The sequence below is a fragment of the Pelobates fuscus genome, chromosome 9 (assembly GCF_036172605.1).
Source record: "Pelobates fuscus isolate aPelFus1 chromosome 9, aPelFus1.pri, whole genome shotgun sequence".
NCBI classification, from domain to species: Eukaryota; Metazoa; Chordata; class Amphibia; order Anura; family Pelobatidae; genus Pelobates; species Pelobates fuscus.
Window position 1 is genome coordinate 144,787,768 of NC_086325.1, and position 20,657 is coordinate 144,808,424.

General features: G+C 41.3%; 1 protein-coding gene across 1 annotated transcript in view; it reads right to left on the reverse strand.

The window, feature by feature from the left end:
• The window catches only part of PDZD4 (PDZ domain containing 4), a 95,029-nt gene extending 74,908 nt beyond the window's left edge, over positions 1-20,121 (reverse strand). Inside the window, exon 1 of the mRNA XM_063432658.1 lies at positions 19,520-20,121. Coding sequence (XP_063288728.1) covers positions 19,520-19,579 — 60 coding nt within the window. The 5' untranslated portion in view covers positions 19,580-20,121. The remainder of the gene's footprint in view (positions 1-19,519) is intronic.
• Positions 20,122-20,657: the final 536 nt, after the last annotated feature.

The following is a 20,657-nucleotide window of genomic DNA, read 5'->3' on the forward strand; positions in this document are numbered from 1 at the left end:
TATGAACCCTAGTCACACCTCCCTGCATGTGACTTGCACAGCCTTCCATAAACACTTCCTGTAAAGAGAGCCCTATTTAGGCTTCCTTTATTCCAAGTTCTGTTTAATTAAGATTTTCTTATCCCCTGCTATGTTAATAGCTTGCTAGACCCTGCAAGAGCCTCCTGTATGTGATTAAAGTTCAATTTAGAGATTGAAATACAATTATTTAAGGTAAATTACATCTGTTTGAAAGTTAAACCAGTTTTTTTTTCATGCAGGCTCTGTCAATCATAGCCAAGGGAGGTGTGGCTAGGGCTGCATAAACAGAAACAAAGTGATTTAACTCCTAAATGACAGTGAATTGAGCAGTGAAATTGCAGGGGAATGATCTATACACTAACACTGCTTTATTTAGCTAAAGTAATTTAGGTGACTATAGTGTTCCTTTAACCTTCTTTTTGATCAACAGCAGAAACAGACATAGGTACATAGGCTGAAAAGAGACATGCGTCCATCAAGTCCAGCCTTTCTCACATCTGCTTTTGCTGTTGATCCTAAAGAAGGATAAATACCAGTTTGGAGTGCATCCAGTTTTTCAGTAAATTAGTAAAAATTCCTTCTCAACCCCAGAATGGCAGTCAGATCTCTCTTTGGATCAAGAAGCCGTTACCCAACAAATTAAAAATGATATCCCTGAATATTATGTTTTTGCAGATATTCATACAGTTACTGTTTAAACATATGTACTGATGAAACCACTTCTTCAGGCTGAGAATTCCACATCCTTATTGATCTTGCTATAAAAAAAAACCTTTCCTTGCATTAGAATAAATCTCATTTTTTCCAGTCTAATTGCATCTTGTGACTGGGTTCGGTAATAACTGAAGATCAAATTTATGGTTATAAGCATAAAAGCATTGAGGCTGGGAGTCAACCGGCATCCCAGTTTATGGATAAAATCACAGAGACAACAAAAATGAGCCCTGGCGGAGATCTTTAAAAGGGGAAGCTATGGAAAAACATATAAGTAATCACATTTTTACAAAAAGTAAAAATCACATATTTTCAGTAACAAAAATGGGTAAGGGAGAGGCCTAAAATGGGCACAATGATACAAATGGGGAAAGTACACTGTTACGAACACTATTGAAGAGGTTGTGAACCAGCCTTACCCTGGTGTGGTGATAGTTCCACCTTGAGGGCAGATCTAACAAGAGCTCAGGCCATCAAAAGAATATTGGGACTATATATTTTATCTTTGTTCGCCTGTTGTCTTTCATATTTTTTTAAGTTTGCACTTTATACTTTGTTGATTTGTTTAGGTGCCACCTGTTTCCCGTACCTTATGTGTTCTTTAATTTTGTTGGGCCACAGAGGGGTCTCTGTACCTAGTGTTTGCTGCCTTTGGTTAATCAGTGTCACAAGGTCAAATTCTCACCTTATAGGAGTAGCAGATCCCACAAACAGAGGTACTAGATAGATGTATTATCGGACCTCAAAATGGCCGGACTAAAAGATAAAGACAAAGTCAGTAATAGCTATGGTCAGGAATATAGAAATATGGATAAATGGAAAAAGAGGCCAGGTCAGGATAATAGAAATACTCAAGGTCACAAAACAAGCCAGGTCGGGATACCAGAAATACACAAAGTCAAATACAAGCCATGGTCAATATCAGAATATAGCAAGAAAGACTTACTATAAACATTAACGTGTATCGAGGCAGAAACCATGATAGAGCAAGAAATAGGGCCCAAATAGGCATTATACAGGCTAACTATGTTTCTGATTGGTCCACTCTGCGACTCTGAAATGTTTGATAATGAGGTCACCTGGAGGACGTGGTCACTTAAAGTGCGGGCGTGACATCACAGCATTTTAATTTATAAACAATGCGCCATTGAAACGGGCAGCATCTAATATATTGCAGGGAAGAAAATGGCTAAAATGATTTTGGCCAATGCAAACCAGCAGAGGGTGCTGTTCGCTGGGCTGAATGGTAAGTATAAAGTATTTCCTGTTCGTCTTACGCGGCCCGACAGGTGCAGGTATATACTTTAAAATTTGCTTCTGTGCTCCCTAGCGCTTATCCATATTTCGAAATAAGACAGAGTAATCAGTACGTTTCGTAAGGTCTAAGTCAAATCTCTAAATGTGTTTACTTTTTGTAAATTCTGAAACTTTTAATGTAATTACTGAAGGGGCAATTAATTGCACATTATATTAAAATGCAAGTAAATCTATTAATTGATTCATGTATCTGTTTCAGCTACAGGCACGAGTAATTCATCTAAATATTTTATATTGTCTATCTGTAGCTCTACTTACTGAGTGTAAAGCTCATGATTATAGTTCTGTCTGTCTGTCTATCTATCCATCCATCCATCCATCCATCCATCCATCCATCCATCTATCTATCTATCTATCTATCTATCTATCTATCTATCTATCTATCTATCTATCTATCTATGTCTTTGTTAATCCAAAAGATAACCCCACTGCCTTTTATTTAGCATTATTAAGTAATGTCCTCTAGTTTGCATGTTCTTTGGGATGATCAGGTCCCCTGAGAGGTCACTTTATCGATACATGGTAATAATTTCCTGGGCGCCTTTTTTCTTCACTGAAGAAATTGTGCTTTCTTTGTCGAGTTCATCATTTAATCCTCTTTATTAATTTTGATGCCATTCTTTGGCCCTTTTCCAATTCCTTAATGCCTTTTCATGATCTGAACTGTATGTATTATAAATTCAGTAGTGTGCAAGCCGCGAGATAGTAGCAACTCAACCAAAATGCAGGCGAGGGTGTGTTGTTTAAATCCTCTTCACTCTGCCTCAGTGGTTCCCTAAGTCTAATTATTTCATGTAACCCCTTTTGGGTCATGTGCTCACTTAAGATAGGAGCACCCCGACATTCAGCCTAGGATTTGAAATGGAATATGCCTGTTCATAGTGCATCACAGGGATACAGTGACAGCAACAAAGGACCGTATTGGTGCAAGATATTTCATTTCTCGATATGCTTTTATAAAATATCCTAACTGAGCTATAGACACAATTTGTCATCCTAACATTTTAGTTCAATACAATCCTGTCCAGTTTTGCAAGCGGGGCCTCCTACTGGCCTGGGCCTGTCGTGGCAGGCAGAACTCCAGGTCTCGGCTGCTGTCACGACCATTAAGACCCTGGTTGTTCTTCATGTGACTGCATTTGTCAAGAAGGGGTTCATTTTCACAAAACCCATCAATTTAAGATGATTAATGTACCAGTATTTGTGATGAAATGTGGGTTATATATTTTTTTTTCACTTTCATATTGTCTGGCACCTCTTAGAGTTAATACCCTCAATCTTAGAACCAACCCATGCATGGCTAGCTATTATAATTATATCCACTGCCTGTACAGACTGAGTAAAATAAAGAGAATCAGAGTTTACCTGTCATTTTAGAGTCTCCCTACTGACACTGTTCAGTATTATACAAAGTCTTCTTAGCATGTCACAGTCCGATTTATGCAACTTTGCAGGTTGGAACTATCATCACCCTTAAAGGGACACTACAGGCATCAAATCAACTATAAGTCATGCAGTCATGCAGTCTAACTGCTCAATCCTCTGCCATTTAGGAGTAAAATTACTTTGTTTATACAGCCCTAGTCACACCTCCGTGCATGTGACTTAAACTTACTTTATTGCACAGTCTGTTTAATTTAGAATTTCTTATCTCCTTCTCTGTTAATAGCCTTCTAGACCCTACAGTAGCCTCCTGTGTGTAAATACAGGACAAGTGACAGCAACAGAGAAATTTTATTACAGCAAGTTAAAATCTGATTGAAAATGAAACCCTTTTGTTTACCTGCAGGCTGTGTCAGTCACAGCCAGGCGAGGTGTGGCTAGGGTTACATGGACAGAAACAAAAGTGATTTAACTCCTAAATTTCAGAGAAAAAAACCCACAAATATATTTTTTAGCATGATGTTTTATCACAGGGGTAGGCAATCTTTGGCACTGCAGTTGTTGTGGACTATATCTCCAATAATGCTATTACAGAAACGATGCTGTCCAAGCACCTAGGGGAATGTAGTCCAAAACATATGGATTGCCAAAGATTGCTTACCTCTGCTCTATCACATGCTCGGTTTCAGTTCATGTGCCAGAGGGATTTACACCCCTTAATAAAAGATTGAAAATCACTAAAAACTTCTGCAAACCTATTTTCAAGTAATTATCTATATCTGTTTATATTTATATTAAAGATTTAGGTCATCATCCATTTTATAGTAGGCAAAAGCAAGGACAATTTTTGCAAATAAGGAGGAGAAATCGATACATTGTTCAGTGTCTCCTCTCTTCTCTATGCTCACAGACAGATGCAAAGGGCAGAGCTTATAACCATGACTGACAGGGAACCAAGATGGAGACAACCATTTGAAGGATAAAGTTTAGATTTCTACATTTAATTTAAAAAAAATTCTCACCTCACAAATGCATAATTCTTAAATATAGGGATAAATAAACATAATATTAAAAATCACGAGAAGTGACAATGTCCCTTTAAGCATTAGGTTCAGACTGCACAGAACTAACAACCTTTGTAAAATGTAAACAATTTTCCAAATCAGCTACGCTATGAACTAAATATTTCGAAATAAAATTTTAAATTTACTTTAAATTTCCAACATTTCTTTAGTGAATAACTCTGTGAATTTTAGTGATTAAAAAAAACAAATTGCAAAAATAGCTAAATAGCCTTTATTTAACAATTCAAATTTCAGTTCACTGCAGTTCAGAGAATAAATCTCATAGTCTTTGTGTGTTTTGTTTTTAGTGTGTTTTATTTGTGCATGTTTTTGTAATATTACTACCAAGCTACAGCGAAGTTCCTAATTTAATACTTAGTATTTTTTTCAGTGATGTTCTTATTCCGTAGCCCGCCGTTGTTTGGGGAGCTGTTTGCAAGTGACAGCCTTTGAGTCGTAAGACCTGCTCTTTCTGATTGCGCTGTTATCTCTGCAAATTCTCTTACTGTCACTCACTAACACAGAGTCTCACCCACGAGCATCCTGTGACAGTCAGTCACATTTAACAGTTTATCAGCATCTAAACCTGGCTGTCAAAACAGTCTTCTGGGATATCGTGAGACCTTTTTTCTCAGCATTTTATGCTTCCAATATCTATAGTAACCAGCCACTCATTATGGGATAGGTGCAAACCCCTTGCAAAAAAAACTGACTATTGTTACAGGGGGCCTGTGTGTGATTGGGATTTGGCAGGGGAACAATGTCAAATATTTAGCTCTAAGAACCCATCCCTTGTTATGTAAATAACAAAGCTATTATTTCACATAAAAACAGTAACCAACCACAGTATTCCAATAATATGGTAATATGACTTCCCCCAATGCTGCAATCGTGGAGAGATTTTTGGAAATGTACAGCTCTGCTTACTGAGATCTCAGCATGTCCAATGTATTATAACTAGAATTTCAGCACTGCGGACAGCTCACAGAGTAAATGCAAGCGATTTTCCCATACAGGACTCCTGTGCTCTCTTAAAGAGCCCCTCAACAAACACAATATACTTTAGCTTCCTGAAGTGCGGTATCTGAATAGAATGTGTCATATATTTTATAAAAAGTGCAGATTTCATTCGAAATTTGTCTTTTTTAAATTCATCTTGTTACGCCCCCCCACACCAGGCTGTCAATCAGACAACAGGTCCTGTTTAGAGATGTCGCGAACAAATGTTCGCGAACCGGGCGAACCGCCATAGACTTCAATAGGCAGGCGAATTTTAAAACCCACAGGGACTCTTTCTGGCCACAAAGTGATGGAAACGTTGTTTCAAGGGGACAAACACCTGGACTGTGGCATGCCGGAGGAGGATCCATGGCAAAACTCCCATGGAAAATTACATAGTTGATGCAGAGTCTGCTTTAATCTATAAAGGGCATAAATCACCTAACATTCCTAAATTGTTTGGAATAACGTGCTTTAAAACATCAGGTATGATGTTGTATCGATCAGGTAGTGTAAGGGTTACGCCCGCTTCACAGTGACAGACCAAACTCCCCATTTAACGCACCACAAACAACCGCAAACAGTCCATTTGCACAACCGCAAACTCCCCATTTGCACAAGGTTGGATACCAAGCTAGCCATGTCCCGTTCCTTGTCCTCACTGATGTCATTGAAGTTCTCTTCCTCCACCCAGCCACGTACAACACCAAGGGTCCCCGAAAGGTGACAACAAGCCCCCTGGGACGCCTGCTGTGTTTGGTCTTCCACCTCCTCAAAGCCACCTTCCTCCTCTGACTCCTCTTCTTCAGACTCCTCTCTCTGTGTTGCCTCTCTGTGTTATTATAAGGTGTGTTAAGTAGTACTATTCCTATCAGTTCAATCCCTGTTACGTCCCCTATCAGGGGACGTGTATATGGCATTGATTTTAGGAACTGGGAGATGGAAAAAGATGCTTGGTCGGTCCTCCTACTTCAAATTTGGGGCACTGCGCGTGCAATCTAATGTGCCACCAGATAGGAGTGGTGTGTTAAGTAGTACTATTCTTATCAGTTTAATCCCTGTTACGTCTCCCTCATCAGGCATTTTTTAGTCGAATGTATCGCCCACTGTCAGTCCCTTTGGGATCCATCCCTCATTCATCTTAATAAAGTTGAGGTAATCTAGACTTTTTTGACCTAGGGGACTTCTCTTCTCAGTGACAATACCTCCTGCTGCACTGAAGGTCCTTTCTGACAGGACACTTGAAGCGGGGCAGGCCAGAAGTTCTATCGCAAATTGGGATAGCTCAGGCCACAGGTCAAGCCTGCACACCCAGTAGTCAAGGGGTTCATCGCTCCTCAGAGTGTCGATATCTGCAGTTAAGGCTAGGTAGTCTGCTACCTGTCGGTCGAGTCGTTCTCTGAGGGTGGACCCAGAAGGGCTGTGGCGATGCGTAGGACTTAAAAAGCTCTGCATGTCCTCCATCAACAACACATCTGTAAAGCGTCCTGTCCTTGCCGGCGTGGTCGTGTGATGCCTGTTATGGTTGGTCTTCCTCCTCCTCCTCAAAGCCACGATCCTCCTCTGAGTCCTCTTCCTCACAATCCTCCTCCAGCGTTGCCGCAGGTCCAGCAAGCGATGCTGATAAGGCTGTTTCTGGTGGTGATGGTCACCACAACTCTGACTCTTCACGCTCATCTACGGCCTGATCCAGCATTCTTTGCAGGGCACGCTCCAGGAAGAAAACAAATGGTATGATGTCGCTGATGGTGCCTTCGGTGCGACTGACTAGGTTTGTCACCTCCTCAAAAGGACGCATGAGCCTACAGGCATTGCACATGAGCGTCCAGTAATGTGGCAAAAAAATTCCCAGCTCCACAGAGGCTGCCCTAGCACCCCGGTCATACAAATACTCGTTAATGGCTTTTTCTTGTTGGAGCAGGTGGTCGAACATTAGGAGTGTTGAATTCCAACGTGTCGGGCTGTCGCAAATCAAGCGCCTCACTGGCATGTTTTTTCGCCGCTGGATATCTGAAAAGTGCGCCATGGCCGTGTAGGAACGCCTGAAATGGCCACACACCTTCCTGGCCTGCTTCAGGACATCCTGTAAGCCTGGGTACTTATGCACAAAGCGTTGTACGATCAGATTACACACATGTGCCATGCACGGCACATGTGTCAACTTGACCAAATTCAATGCCGCCAACAAATTTCTTCCGTTGTCACAAACCACTTTGCCGATCTCCAGTTGGTGTGGAGTCAGCCACTGATCCACCTGTGCGTTCAGGGCGGACAGGAGTGCTGGTCCGGTGTGACTCTCTGCTTTCAGGCAAGTCAACCCCAAGACGGCGTGACACTGCCGTATCCGGGATGTGGAATAGTACCTGGGGAGCTGGGGGGGTGCCGTTGATGTGGAGCAAGACGCAGCAGCAGAAGAGGACTCAGCCGAGGAGGTTATGGAAGAGGATGGAGTAGGAGGAGTAGAGAAGGTGGCAGCAGGCCTGCCTGCAAGTCGTGGCGGTGTCACCAACTCCTCTGCAGAGCCATGCATTCCATGCTTGCCAGCCGTCAGCAGGTTTACCCAATGCGCAGTGTAGGTGATATACCTGCCCTGACCATGCTTTGCAGACCAGGTATCAGTGGTCAGATGGACCCTTGCCCCAACACTGTGTGCCAGACATGCCATTACTTCCTTTTGCACAATCGAGCACAGGTTGGGGATTGGCTTTTGTGCAAAGAAATTTTGGCCGGGTACCTTCCACTGCGGTGTCCCAATAGCTAAAAATTTTTGGAACGCCTCAGACTCCACCAGCTTGTATTGTAAAAGCTGGCGGGCTAAGAGTTCAGACAAGCCAGCTGTCAGACGCTGGGCAAGGGGGTGACTTTGTGACATTGGCTTCTTACGCTCAAACATGTCCTTGACAGACACCTGACTGTGGGCAGATGAGCAGGAACTGCTCAAGGCAAGAGACGGAGTGGCGGATGGTTGAGAGGGGGCAAGGAGGACAGCAGTGGTTGATGTGACTGAAGATGCTGGACCAGGAGGAGGATGGCGGCTTTGAGTTTGTGTGCTGCTTGTACTCATGTGTTGATCCCATAGGCGTTTGTGATGTGCGATCATGTGCCTTCGCAAAGCAGTTGTACCTAGGTGGGTTTTGGACTTCCCACGACTCAGTTTCTTTTGGCACAGGTTGCAAATGGCATCGCTGTTGTCAGAGGCAGACACACAAAAAAAATGCCACACTGCTGAGCTCTGCAATGACGGCATTCTGGTGGTGGCAACAGCATGCGCTGATTGGCGTGCTGTCTGGCTGACCCCGGGTGCCGATGCATGCTGTCTGACTGTGCCACTAGCTCCCTGCGACGACCTCCCCTTGCTTCCAACTCGTCTCCTCCTCCTCTCTGTCTACCCATCTGAACTTTCCCTCTGTTCTTCTTCTCTTCTAGCGGGCACCCATGTGACATCCACGGACGCATCATCATCTTCAACCGCTTCACTTGTATCTGAAAATTTAGCAAAGGAAGCAGCAGCGGGTACAACATCATCATCATCACACCGTACGTCCATGTGTGTAATGCTGCCTGACTGAGACATATCCCTGTTATCTACATCCTCTGGCAATAATGCTTGCGCATCACTCATTTCTACCAACTGATGTGTAAATAACTCCTCTGACATATCAAGTGAAGCGGCTGTGGTGCTAGTGTTGGTGGTGGCGGCAGGTGGGTGAGTGGTATCTTGAGAGGTGCCCGAAGGAGGAGGATTGTGCGTCAAGGTTCCGAGCGGAAGCTGTAGAAGATTGGGTGTCCTGTGTTAGCCAGTCAACTATGTCCTCAGAACTTTTCGAGTTCCGGTACGTAGCCTCTGAACACTGGGCATTATTCTAGGGTCAAAGGGAATCACAGCACCACGACCACGACGGCCCCTGCGGGGTGGCCTGCCTCTGCCTGTCATTTTTTTTTCGATTAGTGGTACTATGCGTGCAAGCTGACACACACGCTTGCAGACAACTAACTGCTATTCAATCTATTACAGTCAAAATTGTATTTTTATTTTTAAATGTACACTACTGTTACACCAGATATGAGTTGCACTGGTGTGACACTGTGCCCTGGCAGGCCCTGAAACGCACACGTGTGAAGGAAACTGCTATTATTTCACAGTCAAATTTCTAGGTTTTTTTTTAAATGTACACTACTGTTACACCAGATATGAGTTGCACTGGTGTGACACTGTGCCCTGGCAGGCCCTGAAACGCACATGCGTGAAGGAAACTGACTGCTATTATTTCACAGTCAAAAAAGTGTTGTTTTTTTTAAATGTACACTACTGTTACACCAGATATGAGTTGCACTGGTGTGACACTGTGCCCTGGCAGGCCCTGAAACGCACACGTGTAATGGAAACTGACTGCTATTATATTACAGTCAAAAAAGTTTGTTTTTTTTAAAATGCAAGCTATTGTGACACCAGATATGAGTGGTGGCACTGGGCAAGTGGGCACAGTATACGCTGTGAGCCTGACACACACGCTGGCAGGCAGGCAACTGCAATTAGATTACACAGGAAAAAACAAAAAGCAGACTGATGTTCTAGCCCTAAAAAGGGCTTTTTGGGGTGCTGTCCTTACAGCAGAGATGAGATGAGTCATTCAGGACTGTAGTGGACACTGAATACACTAGCCTAGCTATCAAATTCCCTATTAAATCAGCAGCAGCACACTGTTCCTCCTCTCACTAAGAATGCAGCTTCAGAATGAATCTAAAATGGATGCTGTCCAGGAGGTGGGAGGGTCTGGGAGGGAGGGTCTGCTGCTGATTGGCTGGAATGTGTCTGCTGACTGTGAGGTACAGGGTCAAAGTTTACTCAATGATGACGAATAGGGGGCGGACCGAACATCGCATATGTTTGCCATCCGTGGCGAATGCGAACAAGCTATGTTCGCCAGGAACTATTCGCCAGCAAACCGTTCGGGACATCACTACTGAAGTGGTCTGGGTGACTATAGTGTCCCTTTAACTTGATATAATGAAACAAGGGGTTGATTCACAAAAGGGGGGATTATACATTTATCAATTTTAGCCAAAACAAATTAATTGGAAAATAAAATCTGCATTTCAGCTATTTTTCAAGTTTTCCCAAAACTCAAACAAAAATGCTTTGAAAATATAAATAAAAGCTATTTGTCATATGTGAATTGTTTGTTTTTTTACCATCCTTTTTTTTCCCCAAGTCAAATATCACTCACTGGTAACACAGTTTCGAGACATGTATCCCTAAAATAAAATTTTATTTCAACAAGAATCCCCAATATGTTGATTGCCTATAAAACGCCGTTAGCTAGTTACTGACGTTGGACATACACGTACATTAAAGATAACCTTTAAAATCCGGTTATTAATCTGCCAGACCTCAAAGGGGTAATCACTAAAGTGTGAATTGTGGGGAAATCAATGTTGAACTCAAAGTCTTAAAAACCTAAGCTGAAACAGAGCGGGTTTGGAAAAAATTGCCAAAAATGACTATATTGGTCTAAAATGTAAAACTCTATGTGAAATTCAGCATTTCAGACAATTCACCTTTTAGAGGTTTATTGACTATTTTTTGCCTAGATTTCATTTTTCTATTCTATACAACAAGGAGCTCAGTTATACATCCCTTTATTGAATAGCCTTGTCAGCAAGATATTTTACACCCTTCAGTGTATATGTACCTCGGAGACTGCTGTTTGGAGTTAAGGCTCTTTAATTACTTGTCTTCTAACATGACGACTCTCTTTGCCTACATAGAAACACATTGCATTGCAATTCATGTCAAATCCATTAAAAGGTACAGATTTTAGCTGCATGTAACTGTTACACAATAACGTGCTCATATATTGATTTTTGTGTTATCTTTTTCCTGGTATTATAAGGAATAAGACTTTTAATTATCATTCAGAAGAAACGTAGGGAGTAGGCACTGCGTCACACATATAGTCCCATTTCTATAGCAACAACATCGTACTTAACGCTCCACAAAAGACACAATGGAGGATATTAAACGCACGCAGGATGCAAGTGTCGAGTAAAGGAAGTGCTTAATGTATTTCGGAGGCTAACAAAATAGGCGAGGAGTAAGTGATAGAAAATGGAGATTGCCAGGCTTATCTTTATTTACGGTTACGCGGTCACATTTCTAAAACCAACGCAGTAACAATGTAACTAAAGTTGTAACTACACTTGGATTGGCTGAATTCCCAGACTGCTGCCATAGCAACTTCACATCTCACGTGGAACACAATAGGGGGTTGGGGGTTACATATAAAAAAGAAACAATTGTGATGCAAAGTTCTAAAAGTGGAGCAATCACCATGGAAACCCAAATTATGTTATTGCCTGATTGCTCTGATACACTCACATATACAAATATATATAGCCAAAGAAGTCTATCTATCTATCTATCTATCTATCTATCTTGTATTTGTTTGTCTGTCTCTATTTCTAGTATATTTCTGCCTAAAAGATGTCTGTCTGTATAACTTATTTTTCACTTTTTCTCTTAAATGAATGTGTCTGTCTATCTGTCTGCCTCTGTCGGTCTGTATATCTATCTATCTATCTATCTATCTATCTGCCAATCTATCTGTCAATCTATCTATCTATCTATCTGCCAATCTATCTATCTATCTATCTATCTATCTATCTATCTATCTATCTATCTATCTATATATCTGTCAATCTATCTCTCAATCTATCTATCTATCTGTCAATCTATCTGTCAATCTATCTCTCAATCTATCTATCTATCTGTCAATCTATCTGTCAATCTATCTCTCAATCTATATATCTGTCAATCTATCTGTCAATCTATCTGTCAATCTATCTATCTATCTGTCAATCTATCTGTCAATCTATCTGTCAATCTATCTATCTATCTGTCAATCTATCTGTCAATCTATCTCTCAATCTATCTATCTATCTATCTATCTATCTGTCAATCTATCTGTCAATCTATCTCTCAATCTATCTATCTATCTATCTGTCAATCTATCTGTCAATCTATCTGTCAATCTATCTATCTATCTATCTATCTATCTATCTATCTATCTATCTATCTATCTGTCAATCTATCTGTCAATCTATCTGTCTATCTATCTATCTATCTATCTATCTATCTATCTGTCAATCTATCTATCTATCTATCTGTCTATCTATCTATCTATCTATCTATCTATCTGTCAATCTATCTATCTATCTATCTATTATCTAAACATGTCTGTCTGTCTGTCTGCCTCTGTCGGTCTGTATAGCTATCTATCTATCTATCTATCTATCTATCTATCTATCTCTTTCTCTCTCTGTCTGCCAGTCTGTCTATCTCATCATATTTGTATCTGCTACTCTGAATTAAATCTCCCAATAAACACAGAATATTGTTTGCTTACATACATATACTTTCTGGATAACACAAAATATGCAATCCATTTCTGAAAGTGTTAATAAATATATTTTAAAAATACTAAATGATCTATATATATATATATATATATATATATATATATATATATATATATATTTAAGGATAAACTAAGTATGGAAAGCATTGTGCAGCCATACAATGTCTGTGTATTTAATTCTGAATAGTCTGTTGTTACAAGAATGGTGCTCACATTGTGAAAGGGTGATGTCAGAAGGTGACAATCCTGCCAAAGTTGATTTCTCTGTCACACATAATGACCTCTCATGCTTTTTACACTTTCAATCCCTTTTCTCTCTCATCTCTCCCAGAGTTTCCATTGATCTGGCTTGCTATTCCAGTCACACAATCTGCTCCAGGACTGAAACCACAAGATTCATTATTATGGGCTGTTGCCAACAGAATCTAAGAAAAGCTTTAAGGTGGCTTTATCGGGATAATAAAACCCTTCTTCTTCTTCTTCCCTCCACAAGAAAACATCCCCAGAAGGATCAAAAAGGAAGAAAGACATCGACTAGAGTGAAGGACTCCAGGAAAGGAGGAGCAGACGAAGTGTGCGATATGTGTGTGTTTACATAGGGATTTGAGTATCTGTGGGTGTGTAGGTATGTGTGTATGTTTGTAGGCATGTGTTTGTAGGTGTGTATGTGTGTATGTAGGCATGTGTGTGCAGGTATGTGTGTATTTGTAGGTGTGCATGTGTGTGTATGCAGGTAAGTGTATATACAAGTATGTGAGAGTATGTGTGTGTGTATTTGTATGTATGTGTTTGTAGGTGTGCATGTGTTTATGTGTAGGTACGCATGTATGCAAGTTTGTGTATATTTATATAGGTATGTGTGTGTATGTAGCTATGTGTATATGCAGTTATATGTGTGTGTACATATGTGTGTATGTAGGAATTTGTATATGCATTTATGTCTGTTTACATATGTGTGTGTGTGTGTGTGTGTATGCAAGTGTACATGCAGGTACGTCTGTGTATATGTTTATGTAAGTATATGTGTGTATGTATATGTATATGCAGGTGTGTGTGTGTGCATGTAAGTTTATATCCAAGCATATCTGTGTATATGTGTGTGTAGGCATGTGTGTGTATGTGTATATGCAGGCATATCTGAGTACATGTGTGTATATGCAGGTATGTGTGTGTGTGTGTCTGTGTATGTAGATATGTGTGTGTATGTATATCTAAATGCAGGTATGTGTATGTGTGTATGTTTGTAGGTATGCATATATGCAGGTATGTCTATGTATATGTGTGTATGTAGATATGTGTATGTATGTGTATAAACAGGTATGTCTATATATGTGTGTGTGTGCAGGTATGTCATTCTACATGTGTGTATGCAGGTATGTCTGTTTTCAAGAGAGAGAAGTAATATAGTATGACACGGGGGTAAGAAAGTGAAAGAAAAAGAGAAATCTAGTCTTTTGAGTGTAAGAGAGATAAGAAATGTGTGACAGAGAGTGAGAGTAAGAGATGTGAGAATATAGAATAGATGTGAGTGAAGATGTGAAGGGAAATATCGGTGGGAGACAGAGTTTGTGTGTAAGAAGTATGAGAAAATGATAATGGGAAGGAAAGTTAAATAGAATGAGAGATTGAGAGCGCGTGTGAGAGTGAGTAAGAGACAGAATTGGAATCAATAGTTGTGAGGGAGAGTACAAGAGGACGAGAGAGAGAGTTACATAGAGACAGCAGAGGAAGGAGAGAGAGAATTGTAAAGCTTAGTGGGATAGAGACATTTGAGGAGAAGTAAGAGAGTGTGAGACAGAAAGGAGCAGGAAGAGAATCTGTGGGAGAGTGTAACACAGAGAATATAGGAGAGACAGCACGATGGAATGAAAACAGGAGAAAGGAAGATAATCTGTGGGAGAGTGTAACACAGAGAATATAGGAGAGACAGCACGATGGAATGAAAACAGGAGAAAGGAAGATAATCTGTGGGAGAGTGTAACACAGAGAATATAGGAGAGACAGCACGATGGAATGAAAACAGGAGAAAGGAAGAGAATCTGTGGGAGAGTGTAACACAGAGAATATAGGAGAGACAGCACGATGGAATGAAAACAGGAGAAAGGAAGAGAATCTGTGGGAGAGTGTAACACAGAGAATATAGGAGAGACAGCACGATGGAATGAAAACAGGAGAAAGGAAGATAATCTGTGGGAGAGTGTAACACAGAGAATATAGGAGAGACAGCACGATGGAATGAAAACAGGAGAAAGGAAGAGAATCTGTGGGAGAGTGTAACACAGAGAATATAGGAGAGACAGCACGATGGAATGAAAACAGGAGAAAGGAAGAGAATGATAAAGATCTAAACGTGAAAAATGGTGAATGGTTTTAGAAGGTTAGTGTGAGTGAGCACGGCTTTAGAAGGTTAGTGTGAGTGAGCATGGTTTTAGAAGGTTAGTATGAGTGAGCATTGTTTTAGAAGGTTAGTGTGAGGGACAGTGGTTTTAGAAGGTTAATGAGATTGAGCATGGTTTTAGAAGGTTAGTGTGAGTGAGCATGCTTTTAGAAGGTTAGTATGAGTGAGCACGGCTTTAGAAGGTTAGTATGAGTGAGTATGGCTTTAGAAGGTTAGTATAAGTGAGCACAGCTTTAGAAGGTTAGTATGAGTGAGCATGGCTTTAGAAGGTTAGTGTGAGTGAGCATGGTTTTAGAAGGTTAGTATGAGTGAGCATGGTTTTAGAAGGTTAGTGTGAGTGACAGTGGTTTTAGAAGGTTAGTGTGAGTGAGCATGGTTTTAGAAGGTTAGTGTGAGTGAGCATGGCTTTAGAAGGTTAGTGTGAGTGACAGTGGTTTTAGAAGGTTAGTGTGAGTGAGCATGGTTTTAGAAGGTTAGTATTAGTGAGCATGGCTTTAGAAGGTTAGTGTGAGTGACAGTGGTTTTAGAAGGTTAGTGTGAGTGAGCACGGTTTTAGAAGGTTACTGTAACTGAACGTGATTTTAGAAGGTTAGTGTGAGTGACAGTGGTTTTAGAAGGTTAGTATGAGTGAGCATGGTTTTAGAAGGTTAGTGTGAGTGACAGTGGTTTTAGAAGGTTAGTGTGAGTGACAGTGGTTTTAGAAGGTTAGTATTAGTGAGCATGGCTTTAGAAGGTTAGTGTGAGTGACAGTGGTTTTAGAAGGTTAGTGTGAGTGAGCACGGTTTTAGAAGATTAACAGGAGTAATAGTGGTTTTATAAGGTTAGTACGATTGAGTGTGGATTTAGAAGGTTAGAGTGAGTGAAAGTGGTTTTAGAAGGTCACTGTGAGTGAGAATGGTTTTAGAAGGTTAGAGTTAGTGACAGTGGTTTTCAGAAGGTCACTGTGAGTAGTTTTAGAAGGTTTGTGTAAGTATGAGAAGAGGAGAGGGAAGAAAGATAATAAGAGAGAGTGATAGATAAAACATTACTGAGAACAGGATAGAGAGGGCAACAGAAAAAGATCAAGAGATTGAGAACGAGAACACAATAGAGAGAGTGAGAGAAAGAGCAGGAGAATGAGCAAAAGAGAGAACAAGATAGAGAAAGAGCAATAGAGAGAGAGAAGGCAAGACAGAAAATGAAGGAACAAGTGATAGATTGAAGGAGAACAAAATATATAGAGAGAGGGAGAAAGTGAGAGAGAAAGGGGGTGGGGGTGAAAAAGAGAGAGGCCAAAAGGTAAAAATATAGATTTGGAAGAAATGTAATGTAAGCCCACACTGATAGAATAGAGAGGGGGAGCGTGGAAGGTACGGGGAAGAAAGGGCAAATATAAATGTAATAGGATGAAAGGTGAAATAAATAAAATAGATTGGGAGAAACCATGGCATACAGAAAAGAATAGGCAGAGATGCAGCAGGGGTATAAATCGCACAATGAAAGGAAAGGTCAGGAAACAATAGACAAGTCAGATCTAAATAGAGCAGTACCGAGCACCTCCAAGAGACTGAACCCTCCCACCCCATTCATTACACAGTGCCATGCTGCAGTCTGCATAGAATAACACTCTGCTGACCTGAGGGGCCAACAGCTTGCTGCCAGGCATCTACAGGGATCCATCGCACCCCTACCATCTTCAGGGGTCCATCGCACTCCTACCATCTTCAGGGGTCCATCGCACTCCTACCATCTTCAGGGGTCCATTGCACTCCTACCATCTTCAGGGATCCATCGCACCCCTACCATCTTCAGGGGTCCATCGCACCCCTACCATCTTCAGGGGTCCATCGCACTCCTACCATCTTCAGGGGTCCATTGCACTCCTACCATCTTCAGGGATCCATCGCACCCCTACCATCTTCAGGGGTCCATCGCACCCCTACCATCTTCAGGGGTCCATCGCACTCCTACCATCTTCAGGGGTCCATTGCACTCCTACCATCTTCAGGGATCCATCGCACCCCTACCATCTTCAGGGGTCCATCGCACCCCTACCATCTTCAGGGGTCCATTGCACTCCTACCATCTTCAGGGGTCCATCGCACCCCTACCATCTTCAGAGGTCCCTCGCACCCCTACCATCTTCCGGGGTCCATCGCACCCCTACCATCTTGAGGGGTCCATTACACCCCTACCATCTTCAGGGGTCCATTGCACCCCTACTATCTTCAGGGGTCCATCGCACCCCTACCATCTTCAGGGGTCCATCGCACCCCTACCATCTTCAGGGATTCATCGCCCCCCCTACCACCTTCAGGGGTCCATCGCACCCTGCAAGGCCTTTAAATTACATGCAATAATTTGGCATGTCCTTTCAACATTAGACTGGAAAAGGAAAGGCTTAGTAGTTAAACAGAATGGATGCCGTGGGTTAGTAAGAGAACCAGGGTTCTTTGTGACTTGTAACATGGTTTTAATTTGACAATTCTAGTCCCAAGTGAAGTGATGGGGAGTATCGGGGGGGATTAATGAACACACTCAGGTGTATAACCTGTGGGACCTAAAGAAATGTATATATAATTCACGGTGTACAGGAACCTTTTTATTCAAATATGTTATCAGTGCAACCTCATTCTCCTAAATAAAACACTACGTATGTAAAATCAACATGCACATGTACAAATATAGGACTTGAGTATATATTTTAGCTTAAAAGAAGCATTTAATATAAGACTAAACAAGAAGATATAAATGTGATTTCTATTACCAGTCTCAGACCACCTACGAAATTAATTAACTGGTGATATTACCCCCCCTCCCCCATTCTTCATTTGAAAGCCAGAAATTCGAACACACGCACACCCATGTAATCAAATACACAAACACACGCAGCAAACACACAGAATAGACACACAGTGCATTCAGAAACACGTACACGGATACATAAGCACGTGTTATGGTTTACTGCTGATAAAAACATTGCTTTTTTAAAAAAACAATAATGCTATCTCCAAAATGTATTATTTTAAAACCAGGAATATCGCGCTTGGATTCATAAATGTATATATATATATATATATATATATATATATATATATATATATATATATATATAAAAAACGCACCAGAGCAAATAAAGACGTGACATTAACTAGACATGTAATATATGACAAATGTCTGGCTCCTGGGTGTCATTACTTTATCCAGTGCTGCATCACAGTGTGCTTGGATACAGTGATTTATCACAAGTCATGTGCAAGAACCTACATTCTGAAGGTATTGCAACTTCACTGCATGTGTGTGTGTGTGTGTGTGTGTGTATACATGTGTCTGAGATAACACGTGTGAAAGAGAATGTATGTAACATTGTATGGAAGCACGTGTGAGACTCAAAGAAAGAGGGAGAATTTGTCTGTTCCAGAACACGTATGTGAAAGACATAACATGCACATTAACATGCCTTTCATACACATGCAGATGACACGTGAGAGTTTGTGTAGACAGTGTGCATGCATGTGGGTAAGGCATAGTATGATTATAATATATATAGGAGCTTGGTTGTGTTGATAACATCATATGTGAACTCGTTTGTATGAATGTTGTTTTTGGGAAAGTATGTATGTGTGTATGTGAGTGTTCGCATGAGAGAAGAAAAATGTGCATAAAATCAAAAGCTCGATTTGGTATGTTGGAAACTGTTTATGTAAAGGAGATGGACAAATGGCAGCGTGTTGGCTTTAGACGTGTTAGTTTGAGTATATGTTTATTTGTGCTCGAGTGTGTGAAGCGAAGCGAAGCGTATGTGGGTGTGTAAAAGACAGAGACGGAGGGTGTGTAGGCAAAGGAAGATATCTAGAATTAGGATTGAATCTGCTATGCATCTCACAACCCTTTATTACTCTTTATACTATTGCTCTATTCTTTTTTAAATCTTTTTTTTTTATCACTTGTATGCATTTCATACACTCACAGTTATATTTGCTAATATTGACCACCTCCACTCCTCGTGCCCATCTGATTTACACAAGCATCCAGCCTGCTATAGATTGGACTCTATCTAATCAAGGCATCTTTTTTTTCGTCTAACGCAGTTACCACCCCATAATCTCCCATGCATAATTTTTTGCCCTCTCCTTTGCCCCAAGTCTCGCCAACCCATTCTGTTTATGCCATCTGTGCCTCCTCATTCTGTCCATGCCATCATTGCCACCTCTTCTGTCTCTTACCTGCAGCATCACTTTATAATGCTCCTCTGGTTTCCGAACCACACACATGTTACATCCCATGTTAGCTTAGAGGGGGTGCAGGTCTGTGAGGGTGGGGGTTGCTCACCCCCAATCTTGCCTGGCTTTGTGTCGGAGATGGGCGCTTAGTTCTTCTTCTTCTGTGTGATCCAAAGATGATAGCGAGAGAGAAAGAGACCCAGGTCAGTGTAAGGGAAACCTTCTTTCATCCATCGAGAGGGCACAGGTAATCCAGCGGGTAAGAGAAGAAACCAAAGGGGGGAGGCTTGACGTGAGGAAGAAACAAGCAGCAGCCCCCCACATTTTGCAAAAATGGGGTGCCACTTCTCCTCCCCTCCCCCCAATTAAAAAAACTGTTCTCCAGGGCTGCTTTCCACGACTATCCCAAAAAAATGGGGCATTGGGAGAACATGTATATTTATATCTAAAAAAAAAACGATTCCTTGTAGCTTGTTAAAAGATGAGGCTGATGGACTTTGTCAAAGGTGGGATCAAAGGGTTCTTCATTTTCTCCTTAAGCACAAACCATATGGAAGGCACCTGTGATTAGTCAGTATGCTGCAGAACTCACAACATGCCTTCCTTCGCAGACTATCTGTGAGCCTCAGCAATGCTAGGAAGGAGGGAGGGAGGGAAAGAGAGATGTAAGAATGGTGAGGAGGGAGGGAGTGAGAGAGAGATGCAGAGATGCAGAGGGAGGGAGAGCGGGAAAGGTAGCTAATAAATATGGATGGTCTTTGGTGTAACACTCAGAGCCAATCTGTTAGACAGGCACGGAAACTGCTGAGAAAATTTCATCGTCAGCTCATAGCTAGGGCTATATAACATATTATGGGTGGGTTACATTCCGAGACCAGCGGTGGCTGCAGGTTACGGCTCTGTACAGAGTGTTGGCTCAGCTAGATGGGGGTGGGGGGGAATGACCACCCACCCTCCTATCATGATTGAAGAAAACGTACATGCATTCTGATTATCTTTCATTTATGAAAGGGAAATTGTTTTGTTTTTGATTTTGTATTTTGCCTAGCACACAATAAAAGAGAGATAGGATAGATTTAAAAAAAAACATAATCATTGATAGAGAATATAAACAACACAGTACAGGGAACAGACTGAAATG